We start from the raw sequence: 14,831 nt of genomic DNA on the forward strand, positions 1-14,831 counted from the left end.
GGAGGAAAAGCTTCATCCACTCAACATCTGAGTCACTACTGACGGCATAGCATGAATGATAGTGGGTGTCTGACGGTGTCATTACTGAGGAATGTCAAATAAAATTAAAACGTTACATTTGAAAACTGGTTTGCACTCCTCCACTTAAGGTGACGTTATCATTGGAAACAATAAAAGCGAATTGTTTTGATGTAGAATCTATAAATGGAATCGTTAGAGCAGAACAGAATGGTTGTATTGTAGCTTGTGTTTCGTGCAGCCTCTAGTTTTACCAGGTGGAAACATCGTCTATATCAGTGGTTCCCAAACGGTGTGCCGCGGCACACTGGTGTGCCGTGAGGCAAGTCCAGGTGTGCCGTGGGATTTTGTGACAAACATACGTTATTATTGCAATATACAACTACACAAAAATAATTATTTTTTTATTTACTATATCAGTACTTTGTATGCACACATTTCATAATACAGAGGCAAACTCTATACCTAAAAACGATTATTTAAAAAATAATCCTCACAGAACCCCGTATTCCGCTGTTAACGCAGTTGCGCAGGTGGGATTTATAAGACTGTGACACATCAAAGGCTGAAGGACAATATTAAAACTGAGAAACAAGCAAGCGGGAAAATGGAGCGCTTTCTTGTGCGGAGCAAACCAGCAACCACCAGTGTAGAGACTGCCGACAACCCACCACCGAAAGAGAAGAGGAAAAAAACTGTCAGCAGACAGTACCATGACAGTTATCTGTCTTATGGCTTCATTTGGACCGGGGATGTGAACAATCCTCAGCCCGAGTGCGTCGTCTGTCGGGAGAAGTTAGCTAATGCTAACATGGTTCCAAGCAAGCTGAAGAGGCACTTGGAAACCAAACATCCCGCCCATGTTCACAGTAACTTGGACTACTTCAGAAGAGCGCGGGATCTGAACCAGAGGCAGCAAGGACGTTTGTTGGATTCTGTGAAAGTGTCTGATAAGGCAATGGAGGCGAGTTACATGCTAGCGGAGCTCATTGCAAAGCAGAAGAAGCCTCACACAATAGCGGAGACACTCATCCTCCCTGCTTGCAAAATACTTGCAGGTGTCATGCTGGGTCCAGATGCCGCAAATGAGCTATCGAAAGTGCCGTCGTCTGATAATACGATCAAAAGAAGAATCGACGACATGTCCGAAGACATTGAGGAACATTTGGCAGAGAAACTGCAGGCGAGCGGCAGATTTTCCCTCCAAATAGATGAATCTACGGACATCAGTGAGGCTGCCCAACTTCTGGCAAACGTCAGATATGTTGATGCTGACTCCATCAAAGAGACATTTTTATTCTGCAAAGAAATGGAAAGCCACACCACGGGAGAGGAAATATTCAGGGTAACTAATGACTATTTTAAAGAGAACAGTCTGACCTGGAATATGTGCGTCGGTCTTTGCACAGATGGTGCAGCGAGCATGACGGGGAGAGTGAAAGGATTCATTGCTAAGGTGAGGGCACAAAACCCACATATCGTGACAAACCACTGCATTCTGCACCGAGAGGCATTGGTTGCCAAAACCATGCCCCCGGAGTTGACTGAGGTGCTGAATCAGGCCGTGCAGATGGTGAATTACATAAAATCAAGGCCCCTGAAATCTCGCCTCTTCTCCCAGCTGTGCGCCGAGATGGGAGCCGACCACCAAAGCCTGATCCTGCACACAGAGGTACGTTGGCTGTCACGGGGGAAAGTCCTATCCCGTCTTTATGAGCTTCGGGAACAGCTTCTGGAGTTTTCAGGTGAAAACGCTGTCCCACATAAAGACAAGCTCGCGGATGAGAGGTGGTGCGCCAGGCTGGCTTACCTCGCAGACATATTTGGGCATCTGAACGAGTTAAACGCCAAGCTTCAGGGAAGGAATGAAAACATTTTATCATCCACAGATAAGATTCGGGGGTTTATGGGCAAACTTCTCCTGTGGCAGGAGGCTTTGGAGCAGGGCTCCTTGGACATGTTCCCGCTGACATCAGCTGCGCCGCAGGCAGCTAAGGAGCGCGCTGTGTATGCGGAACACCTTCAGACCTTAAAAGAGAGGTTTGAGCAGTATTTTCCACGTGTGGCTGACATCGAGGACTATGACTGGATCCAAGACCCATTCCACCAGGAATCCTCCACAGAGAAGCTCTCCATGAAAGAGAGAGAGGAGTGCGCAGAGCTCCGTGTGGACCGCACACTGAAACTCAAATTCAGTGAGCTCCCACTGGATCAGTTTTGGTTGGCTTCTGCATCGGAGTACCCAAGCATCTCCCACCACGCGATTGAGCAACTACTTCATTTTCCCACTACCTACCTGTGTGAGCTGGCGTTCTCTACTCTGACTTATATGAAGAACAACAGCAGGTCACGGCTGTCTGTTGAACAGGACTTGCGAGTTGCCCTCTCTTCAGTGCCACCGAGGATTAAAAAAATCTGCGCGCCCCGACAGGCACATGTATCCCATTAATCTGTAAATAGGGAAATTTTCAATTTAGCACATGTTTCAATGCTGATTGGTGAAATGTTATATTCATAATTTGTAGTTCAGGACCATGTTTCCTTGCATTGACAGTTCTCTGTGCTGAGTTTCTGCTGAGTTTCCGTTGCCTCATTTTTAATTTTGTGACCTGTCTGGTTTAAATGAGTGTGTTGCTGCTTTGATGAAGCCTAATTTGCTAAAGTTTAATAAATTATATAATATATATATTATATATATATATATAATATATATTTATATTTATAAATTAATTTAAAAATGTTTTCGTTAATAAATATTTCATGAGTAATATAGTTGTCTTTGTCACATTTTATTTGCCATTAGTAAATAAGTATGCACATTTACAGATATTTTACATGATATGAGTGATAACACGTGTTATAAGGGCTATTTTAGGGTAGGTGTGCCTTGAGATTTTTACTTGTCCTTTGGTGTGCCTTGGGCCCAAAAAGTTTGGGAACCACTGGTCTATATAATGTGAATACATGTAGAACTAAGAGGCCCCTGACATTAGGCCTATTTTAAAAATAGTAGGGGCTTTTAACAGCTTGCTAACTTACAGGCATCTTCTGCATAGCTGTATGAATAGCCTTAAAAAAACAACCCACTCTGTGGTAACGAGAGTCATGTATCTGAACCAAATGCCCTAAGTGAAGCCGTTAGTCCCATCTGACTGACCCAAGGGTTGGTGATGGTGTGACAGGGTGGCTTCCAAGTGTTCAAAGCAGATGTCATGCTTTCAGTTCATGGCTCGGTGGGGGGGAGCAGACCCGGGAGCAGACCCACGTGAGACAGTATCAACGGCTGTAATGTTCAGTTTGAGGAGTGTCATTCTCTCTGGGAGCAGGAAATGGTGTCCATTCTCGGACCAGACCATTAATGTCATGTAGAGCAGCCATACTCAGCCGGACTGTAGCAGGGTAGAACTGGGTGACTTTCAGTGAAGCCGTCCAAGGCCATTGACAAAATGGAACCACGTACTAACAAAAGGGACACAAGGTCATCAATGTCTCTCTTTACCTTTGGCCTAATAATAAAACAAATTAGTGGAAAAAATGTGGAACACTAATCCATCATGTGAAATTTTGAGTTAATCTAAATAATTACTTATGGGGTTGAAGTCAAATTAACATTAACATTAGAACTAAAGTCAGTCAAAATTGGACTTGCACGGATCAGAATCTAATCAATACACCATTTTCCCAGCTCTGTAATGAAAAGGATAACAAGATTAGGTACATTACAGGAGTGTGAAAACACCCAAACATGCACACGTATCTTATTCTAGTAGAGATTAGAGGACAAGGTCTAATGTTGTGAACAAAATTATCAAGTTATTTTATTTTATTTATTCTATGTTATGTACCACATTTAATTTAATAATTAATCTTGAATTACTAATAACTCTAAAGAAGGCAACAATTTACAATGTGGATAAGGTGAATGCTTATCCAAAGTGTGTGTGTGTGTGTGTGTGTGTGTGTGTGTGTGTGTGTGTGTGTGTGTGTGTGTGTGTGTGTGTGTGTGTGTGTGTGTGTGTGTGTGTGTGTGTGTGTGTGTGTGTGTGTGTGTGTGTGTGCCCAAGGTTTAAAATATTTGGGACAGCAGTGAGAATGTTATGAGAACCAATTTGTTGCTTAGACTGAACTCGAAGGAAGCTAGACTGGAACATTTTAAATAAATCAAAACACTTGCACATTAATTAAATACATTTGACATTTAGCTTGAGCTGGGTTAATACTTTCTTTATGGTATTTAAAATTGGGCTCGAGTAGAACCCCAGGATTTGGCTTGCAACACAAAGTGATACTGATCTCTGTCTGTTAGGACTTGGAAGTCTCATGATTCAAAGTGTGGGCCTGTGAAGGAGAGTTCCTTGGAAAACATCTATTTTTTTTAACTGTAATTACTTATTTTAAAGAGATTGCAACATTATACTTTTTAAAGAATTGCTCAATTAATTTAACACATTTATTATGCACACAATAAACAACTTCAATAAATATATTAACCATGGCTTAACCAGCGACCTTTACTCTGTTGGTCATAAGCTCGGTTTGAGAAAACTTGTCACTAGTTTAAGAACTATTTTAATTTTTAGTAATGTCTATAGACCAATTGTTGGATACGAGAAATAATTTGAAGAAGTTTAATAAAGAATGTTAAACTATTTTTAAAACTGTAATTGAACTTCAACTTATATTAATTATCTGAATCCAGTGGCCAGTTGGAATAGATAATCAACAAAGTTTCCATTTTGTAGCAACAGCGCAAAAGGTTTCAATAATAATTAGTATTATGTCTGAGTCTAGTTCTGTCTTGTCTGCTTTGTTTCGGAATGTGTTCAATACATTACGTTTTTATTCATTATTACCATACAATACATAGATTTAAGAATAAATTAAACAAATAATACAACATTGACCTAAAAAAACAGACAGATTTTGCAACCCTGATCTCCTCAGGCCGGTCTTTACAACCAGCAGTGATGCCTCTGAGGGTCTCGGGGCGCAGGACGGGGCATAGGGTTTATACAAGGTCACAAAGATATCTTAACATAACAGCAATACAATTTAAGAATGTATTCTTAAAGCAATATCATCTTATTTTATTCTTACACCTACAGCGCACACCCTGAACAGTGTGCTTCTTGTTTACATTTTCCTCTGCACACTCAGATGCAGGACATAAAAACACTCTTTTGCTATTTATTTTCATTTCATTCAGCACATTTACACTACCAGAATTTTGCTTTACATCTTTATATTATTTATTTTTCTCAAGTCATTTACTTTTGGTGAGATAACTAAAGTTTAGTTCATTTTACCCTGGCTATGGACTGATTCATTATTAGTTGTTACAAAACATACACAAGACGGCGGGTGGAAAAACCAATATAGACCCCCCCATACAAACAATTAGACAAACAAACATGAACTCGCAATAAACACCAGCGCGACAGCAAAGTTCATCCAGCTCAATTTAGTCCGAATTAAGAGGTTTCAGAAGGGGTAGGGAATTATAGATGGGGCGCCTTGACTCACGCGTCCACCCTTGTATAAAAGTCCTAGATTGGTGCCTGAAGACCGTCCAAAAGCGATAACTAGCTTATCCTCTTGCGACACCACTACTCTATTCTAGTGGGGCTGTGCCCCCCCGATCAGGAGCGCATAGACTTTTTTCCGCTACCCTTTCTCTCCAACAACAGCCCAGTTAATAGTAGTCCTACACGACCAGCCTATACACTCACTATCGAGTTCATCACAACGATGAAACACAGTTTTGTTCTACACTTGCTTGCCACTGCCCACCCGTGATCAATTAGCCTATAATTTTATGTATGCACCCCGGACCGGCACCAGTACCTCCAGCAATGTAGGGAATGCTCCTCCAGCAATGTAGGGAACGTTCCTCCCGCAAGGTAGGGAACTGTGGCGCATCGGGTGATGCACGCACCTCGCGCTGCCCCGTCTTACCAGCACGTAAAAAACGGTCACAAACAACGAGTGCTCTTAGACCATCTCGTTTTTAATAGAGACGGCGGTGGTGTGAGTTAAAGCTATAGACAAAAAGCTGTGACTTTCTCCCTCTCAGCTGCAATTCTCCAGCCCAACAAACACGGGGAGGTTTTACACACACACATGCGGCTGCAGCTGGAGCCGTGTTCACAGAGGCGATAGGAGTAATATATATCTCTGGCTGCTTATTTTTAACTGCTAGTGTTGGCCGCTGAAACCCCCAGAATCCGGCGATTTGTCCAATGCAAATCTTTACATTGCTTTCATACAGAAGTTCCACTTTACTGATGCCTTTCTTTATGGCTTCTCTAAACATGAGCTGTGCATGGTTGTATGCTTGGCACTTTCGTCAAGAGCAGCATACACAGAGAAAATCAGCCAAGACCGAGTCCCCAGACACTGATCCATGGGTTTATTATCCCCAAATGTTCATTAACCATAACGAAACACAGCCGCTCAGCTTCACAGATAATTTTAGGATACCGTCAATCACAGATTCTGGTAAGGCAATGTCCAAATGTAGATTTGAAATTACACTTACCAGTTCTGAAGATTTGTTGGTATCCTGCCGACAACGCCAATTTGTAAGGGAAACTTCTGTGTAGCAATGCAGTGGGAGTCACCGACTCAGGAAAGAGACACGGGAAGAGCAGGAGCTTTGATGTCAAACACTGATGGTTTATTGGAACTTCGGCCGGAGGATTCACATCACAAGTCACAGCAGTCACGGTCTGACTGCACGGTAGAGTTGCCACATCAATTCTGAAGAACTCTACCCCAGACCCATGTATTTAGCTAGTTCAGAGAGAATATCAACATGCTGCATAACAAGATAGAATCATAACACCTCTATCAGCTGACGCCAACAGGCAGGAACATACAGTTGCAAGAAAAAGTATGTGAACCCTTTGGAACTACCTGGATTTCTGCATAAATTGGTCATAAAATGTGTTCTGATCTTCATCTAAGTCAACACAATAGACAAACAGTCTGCTTAAGCTAAAACCACACAAACAATGATATGTTTTTATGTTTTTATTGAACAAACCATGTAAACATTCACAGTGCAGGGTGGAAAAAGTATGTGAACCCTTGGATTTAATAACTGGTTGACCCTCCTTTGGCAGCAATAACCTCAACCAAACTTTTTTTTTTTTTGGACCATTCCTCTTTACAAAACTGTTTCAGTTCAGCAATATTCTTGAGATGTCTGGTGTGAATCGCTCTCTTGAGGTCAAGCCACAGCATCTCAATTGGGTTGAGGTCAGGACTCTGACTGGGCCACTCCAGAAGGCGTATTTTCTTCTGTTGAAGCCATTCTGTTGTTGATTTACTTCTGTGCTTTGGGTCGTTGTCCTGTTGCATCACCCATCTTCTGTTGAGCTTCAATTGGTGGACAGATGGGCTTAAAGAGCCTGTGACACGAACCCAACAACTGTTGTGCAATGAAATAGTGGGCTACTAGTAATCTCGAACCGTCAGTTTAAAAAAGAAAAAGCGATACCGTTCCGATAAATATCAATAATTTCGAACATCGCGGGAAAATTCCTTCGACTCATTTTGAGGTTTTGGGGGAAGCCGGAAGTGACGTCGATGCGGGAACGCTTCACTGTGCGGCGAGAGAGCCAAACACGGACAAAGTGTGTTGTCATGCGTAGAAATGGTGAATTACTGAGTTTAGGCATGTTAATAACGTTTTAATGAAGTTGACTACAGTATATTCATATTTGTCAGTGCTTTCATGTCAATTCGGCGAACATAAACATAAATGATCGTGGTGAAGATGATGATTAAATTAGGATTACAAATCGGTAGTGAGAGATGCTGAATTTCCTCCCGTCGGATGTGATATAAAAACAAATCGATTATTTTTGTAAACTCAAGTGGATGAAACTACATTTATTAGTATCACTATCATGTCAATTCGGCGAACATATGATACATTAAATGATCGTGAGGATGATGATTTAAAAATATTTAGTTTGAGCCGGTCCGCATTTCCTGATGAGAAAACAAACCTTAGCTTTTTGTAGTTGCAGTCAGTGGTGTAGTGGGCGTTGGACGCGGGGGTACGCCGTACCCCCACTTATTTGAAGCATGATTTCTTTTTTTAATAGTCTAATACATCTAAAATCATTGCCAGTGTTATCAGTTGCAAGTGTGTGTTTGTTGTAATAATGACGAAAACATAATAGGCAGATTTCACAGTAATTATAATAAAAATGTAGCTCAAGCATTTATGCAACTTGATTTGAAGCGTGTGTGTGTGAGGGGCAGAACTGTGTGTGTAGGGTGACCAGGTGTCCCGCACTGTGCGGGACTGCACACACAGCATTTTTATTATTTGTCCCGCGTCCCACACATTGAGACTATGTCCCGCATTTGAGTGATAGTCGCGCAGAAAGGCCGGATCGGTTCGCTGACAGCCGGCACCTCCCTTTATTATTATATTGTCTAAACGGCATCATGTAAGTTGCGCTGACAGGCGACACAGAGGTCCCCAAGCCCCCCCCGTTGACAGTTCACGAGCGCGTCCATAGTGTCTCCCGTCCACCCACCACCCCGTCCACCCAGTTAAACATCCCCACTACACCACTGGTTGTAGTAGTACACCAACATGGATTAAACGTGTGTTTTTTTTTACCACAATGTTGGGGAAATTAATGGATAAAATGCACGGATTATTATTATTATTATTATTATTATTATTATTATTATTATTATTATTCTTCCCACTCCGATAGGGACACTAGGTCCACCGTTTCCCCGCAGCGGAACGAATCCCGATGGGCCGGTACCGAAGTGGGCCGGTCGGATAAGACACTAGCACATCCCCCACTCCCCCCGTTGACAATTTACTAGTTGTACCGAAGTGGGCCGGTCGAGAGTCCCGGGCTGATTTTTAGTCCCAGTCCACCACTGGCGACATGACCGTATGATCGCCCATATTGACGCACCTAATTCCTAAACTTCTAACAGATACAAAATAAACCGATCCTTCAGCCTCATATGAGCTCTCAGACAAGTTCAAAATTAAACTGTCATCGCTGTCTGAGCTTGCTGCTGTGTGCGCCATCGTGCGTTTACATGCAGATGCTGGGATCCTGAACGGTGCAGCTGGAGCGCTGTGCCCGCATTGACGTCACCCATAATTTGGCGGGACTTGAAGAATCCCAGAGAAGATCCAGGAAATGGTCAAGATTGAAGGGCAGATTAATGGTTATCAAAGTACAAATATCCAAAATCAGTTCAGTAACGGTTTTCAAGGGGACAATATTTACTCAAATTGATGGGTTTGGATGATGGGGGAAAATCGTGTCACAGGCTCTTTAAGTTCTCCAGCAAAATGTCTTGATAAACTTGAGAATTCATTTTTCCGTCGATGATGGCAATCTGTCCAGGCCCTGAGGCAGCAAAGCAGCCCCAAACCATGATGCTCCCTCCACCATACTTCACAGTTGGGATGAGGTTTTGATGTTGGTGTGCTGTGCCTTTTTTTCTCCACACATAGCGTTGTGTGTTCCTTCCAAACAACTCAACTTTGGTTTCATCTGTCCACAGAATATTTTGCCAAGGTGCTCTTTTGCAAACTTCAAACGTGCAGCAATGTTTTTTCTGGACAGCAGTGGCTTCCTCCATTTTATGAGCAACTTATGCAGAAATCCAGGTAATTCCAAAGGGTTCACATACTTTTTTTTGCAACTGTTGAACTATAACATCTCTACACTCTAAAAACAAATGCCTTAGCTCAACAAAGAAAATCAACACAACAGTTTGCATCGATGTTTATTGAGTTAAGACAACTTCTAATGAAAGTGTCTTAAAGCAACAAAGTTATTTGAGTTAGGGGAGAAGGCTTTTACTCTACAATCAGAGGTGTTTTTAATTACCACTTACTTAATAATTGGTATTATAAACACAAGTTTTGAAGTTGATTTCTCCAAAAATTAAGTTGTTCCGACTAGTTTTACCACATGATTTAAAAGGAATTTTAAGTTGTATATACTTAATTACCCTCATTCGGGATACAAGTTTTTAAGTTGATTACTCCAAAAATTAAGTTGCTCCAACTTGTTTTACCGTATTATTTAAGAGGAATTTTAAGTTGTATGTACTTAATTACCATCATTGTGAACACACGTTTATAAGTTGACAACCATTTATAAATTAAGTTGCTTCAAATATATTGTATTCAATAGTTTTTTTCTTAGCTTTTTCATGTTTTTGCCTTTAAAGAAAGAAATTAATTGATTCCACAACAAAAATATTAGGCAATTCACTTTTTATTTTGAACTGCAGTTGTTTATTTCAACACATGATGTTTCAATCAGGAGAGAATTCATTTTGTTTGAACATTTATTGACACATGCCATATGATAAGGTGCATAAACACCTGAAATCACAGCTGACTGCAGGAGAGAGGAGAACCATTTTATAGTTTGGCTGCAGCACGATGATTGGCTGCTGGAGAATGAGGTGAAATGTAATAGGTTAAAGAGAACGCCTGTGATGAGCTGATTATAAGCAGCTGCGGAGTGAATGTATACAGGGTCGGCGTCATGGGTGGGCATTAGCGGGCCATGCCTCCCCAAATGAGTCACTGTGCCCCCCCTGCCAGGCCAGACAAGCCCTGCCACTTTGCCGTTTTTTAAATTTATTTTTTTATCATATTATAAGTGAAAACGTTTCCACTAAATCTTTTTTGTGTGAAATAAATCAGAAATAAAGAATATAAATAAAAAACACAGCCTGAGGTGTGCTCACTGGTGATTGGTGTGTTTCTTGACCAATGACCCCGGCCTTTGATTTGTTGTTATTAATTCAAAAAATGCGCGCATAATTAGCAAGTCAGTGAGATGAAGCTAATGCTCGGACTGTCGGACAGTAATAAAGTAATGGATATACGTAAATGGCTGCAAGGTGCAGCTGCTACACGGCCTACTCCAACTCCTCCACCTCCTGAAAACGAAGGGAATAATGCACCCATCTCCAGCATCGCCGGCGGCACCACCTCTGAAGAGCTGGAGCCGTGCTCTTCGACCAGCCAACCTGCTAGCCAAGCCCATCCACATGCTGCAGCTAACGTTAGCGCTGGAATTCAACAACCCATAGACGATATTGGAACTGATCAGCCCAAACAAATCTTCTTAAAACAGTACCCTTACCTCATCCTCACTGGTAGGAGGCGTTCGTTTGTCTCTGCTTGGTATCACAACCGAGACTGGCTTGAATACAGTGTCAAGGCCGATGCTGCATTTTGTTTCTGCTGTCGGCAGTCTAGCAAAACCCGGAGAATGGATGCATTTATGTCTGTTGGCTTCCGTAACTGGAAAAATGCGGTGGAGAGAGACAAGGGATTTCAGAAACATGCAAATTCAAAGGAGCATCTCTCTTGCTATGCAATGTGGAAGGAGCGAGAGAGGCGTGCCAGCACTGGAAAGGAGATTTCTACACTTGTTAACGCAGACCAACTACGAAAAAACAGGTATTATATCTCCTCTCTTATTGATTTCTGGTGGAAAACCAGCTGCCTTTACGAGGGAAGATAGAGGCTTTTGATAACATGTCAGAGGGGGGCAGTGGCCTTTTCCTCTCCTTGCTAGACTATACGATAAAAAAAGACCCCAAATTGGCTGATGTAGTGAAATCAATCCTTCGAAACGCCACTTACACTTGTCACGAAATGCAAAATGAACTCATAAGTACACTCAGCAATGTGGTGACTGAGGCTATCGTGGAGGAAATAGGAGACTCCTTTTACACACTGAAAGTAGATGGAACCCGACCAATAATTTCACCATATATGTAAATAATCTCTGTAATAATTTATCAAAGACTGCTTTCCATTTTTATGCAGATGATACTGTTATTTATTGTTCATGATGTTATTCCATCTAATTTATCTCAACTCAAGTTAGTATTAAATGCAGACAAATCCAAACTCATTATATTTTCAAATGGCAAAAAGTTAACTTATTTTCTCCCCAACATTTGTACTGTTCAAGGGACTGACATTGACATTGAAAGTGTCACTAAATACAAATATCTAGGTTTTATTATTGATCAGAACTTATCTTTCAAGTCACACACTGAAAATGTTGTTTTAAAATTAGGTTTCTCCTTTCAGACAAGGAAACATTTGATCTCTGTAACGTTTTTACCAGTATTGGATTCTGGCGATCTGCTTTACATGAATGCCTCCAACCAGTGCCTAAAGACTTTGGATACTATGTACCATTGCATTGTGCATTACGTTTTATTACTGGAAGGATATATATATATATTGTGAGTTTGCAATAAATATGCACTTTATGAAAATTATTAGTTGGTTACTGTTAGTAAAAACAGTAAGGTTAATAGCCTACTGGATGTTTGTTTTGCTAGTGGATCGCCAGGCCCTCTGACCTGATCTGTGGAGTCTCAGCTGTTCATATGAACAGGGCTCGACATTATAAATGGCCCGCTGGCCCGGAAGCATTATTTAGACACCCCGGCCAGCATAACGTACTTTCAAATCGCCCCACAGCTGTTTGCTGCGGAGCGCAGCGCGAGCAGTCTCCGGTGAGCGGGAGCGCACTCATTCACTACAGTCAGTAGTGGGAACCGCAGTAGACAAAAGGCGTTGCTATAGCAACACGTCATGTTTATGTGAAAAGGGGTGGGGTCAATATGACCCGCTGATGACACACTTTCGTGTGTGTGTGTGTGTGTGTGTGTGTGTGTGTGTGTGTGTGTGTGTGTGTGTGTGTGTGTGTGTGTGTGTGTGTGTGTGTGTGTGTGTGTGTGTGTGTGTGTGTGTGTGTGTGTGTGTGTGTGTGTGTGTGTGTGTGTGTGTGTGTGTGTGTGTGTGTGTGTGTGTGTGTGTGTGTGACTTGGCTTAATGAAGCGTGCAGTGCTGTGTGTGTGAGAGACAAGAGACTTTACAACATGTGTGTGCCCCCCGTGGTAAATGATTGCCCCCCCCCCCCATTCGATTTGTTCTGGAGCCGACCCTGAATGTATATACACCCAGTCTTCCTGAAAGAACTTGCACTGAGCTTCATTTAAATCTTGAAAAAAAAGATAAATAACACATTTAAATTGCCCCACAAATAATAAATAAACACATTAGCCATATTACCATGAGAAATGAAGTTAGAGGCCTTTGCATATTCAAAACCAGTGCCAAATATGTAAAATCTGTACATTTTTGGTAAAACTACAGTAACAAACTATAATGGCCACCAACCTGCAGATCACACACATCAATTTTACAAAAGATGTAACAAAGATGTTTACACTGCCGGCAGTCATTATTTCAAACAGTATGAACACATTTAACAGAATGCTTGCTCATTCATTTGTTTCCCTCGACCACGATGGTTGCCATCGTATGGTCAGATCCTGGGGTGGACCGGTCACTGATGAAGGCGATATTCATGTCCTTTTGAAGCACATTAAATAATAGGTTAGCGCATAAGAGATAATGACTTAGGTAACTGCATACTTTTTAAACTGTCACTCTTAGCGAATTCAGAGCCATTATTACCAGCTGCTAAAGCAACGCTGGCATTGTTTTCACCTGTTGAGTCTGCATGTGTGTGTCATCATGGCAATGTGGTCCTGAAGACACACAGAGGTGCTTTTGAGTACTTTGCCTAGTGTTTAAATGTATGTGGACAGATTTTGTCAATCACAACTGTGCAAGTTTTAGTGTACCTTCCCATCTTTTTTGCAGGTTCAATACAATATTTGAACTGGTTAAGTGAAGAGCAGAAGCCACTTTTCACATTTGACACAATCCTTTTCCCATGCCATTGCTGTCAACCAGTGGTGTTTTCTCCTGGAGGCCAAGGGAAGCCAGGCTTCCCCTGTTTTTTCGGATTGTAGTTATAATTTTAATAAATAAATAAAAACACTTTGTTTAGTTTCGGAAATTCTTTGTTGTGTGTTGCTGCCGGCCCGTCTCTCCCCCATTCTCATTGAGTATTTTACAAAGAGTGAAACAGCGCCCCTCTAGATGTCATGGTGAAACAGTAGATTGCACTCTGTTGCGAGAGGAGGCCAGCCGAAATGTTTTTCCCTTGGTGAAACAAAATGGAGGGATTGACCAATCAGATGAGGCTCACGTCATGCCCCTGCCAACCTGTGATTGGTCAGGGACATGCCAAGGGAAGCCAGGGGCGGCTGGCTTCCCTTGCCTCACAATCCAATCAAATCGCATCAATTTAGTGGTGCAGTGACGCCTCCCAAAAAGCGGAAGTAAGCTGCGCCCGGTTTCCCTCGACAAAATAGCAATGGGATTTCTCCATAGGATTTTGGAAAATAGCTCGAAAAAATATCAGTGTAAAACGAACCTGTTAGGTAAATGCACGTTTTGTTCAGTCGGATAATATCCACATGTCTACCCTACTTTTATAATTTTCGAATCATAAATCTAATCGATAGAAGATAGATAGCGTCACTGCACCACTCTCACCGCCGTTAGAAAGTAGCAAGCAACTGAAGCAAGTGCAATTATGGAGGGTGGAGATTTGGAGTATTTAATCAAAAATAATTGTACTAAACTTCCGCTGCAGCAGCAACAACAACAAATACAATCTGATGACAGGCCAATGCCCAAACTGGAGCTGTGTACAGCGAGGAACAAAGGAGCAAACCGGACGTAAAATGTTAAAGGTCTCCTGATTTAGTTTGTGAATCAATGCTTATTAGCGTTTGGGCTGGAGACTGCGTGCGGACCTGTCGGTTAGATAACAGGCGTGTGTAAGTCCTGCATCTGTATGATACAAATGTGTGTAAAATGATACCGGGCCCTGTAATCACTCATCTGGTTA

The 14,831-nt window shown here is 41.9% G+C and overlaps 1 protein-coding gene across 1 annotated transcript; it reads left to right on the forward strand.

Annotated features, from left to right (window-relative positions):
- Positions 1-625: 625 nt before the first annotated feature.
- LOC307044581 (zinc finger BED domain-containing protein 5-like) lies at positions 626-2,467 on the forward strand (the record flags this gene model as incomplete). The annotated part of the gene is made up of 1 exon (XM_079689891.1): positions 626-2,467. One exon carries the CDS (start codon positions 626-628, stop codon positions 2,465-2,467), a length of 1,842 nt encoding a protein of 613 aa, XP_079546017.1.
- Positions 2,468-14,831: the final 12,364 nt, after the last annotated feature.

Source organism: Notothenia rossii (genome assembly GCF_949606895.1).
Source record: "Notothenia rossii genome assembly, chromosome: 6".
In the NCBI taxonomy this organism is placed as follows: Eukaryota; Metazoa; Chordata; class Actinopteri; order Perciformes; family Nototheniidae; genus Notothenia; species Notothenia rossii.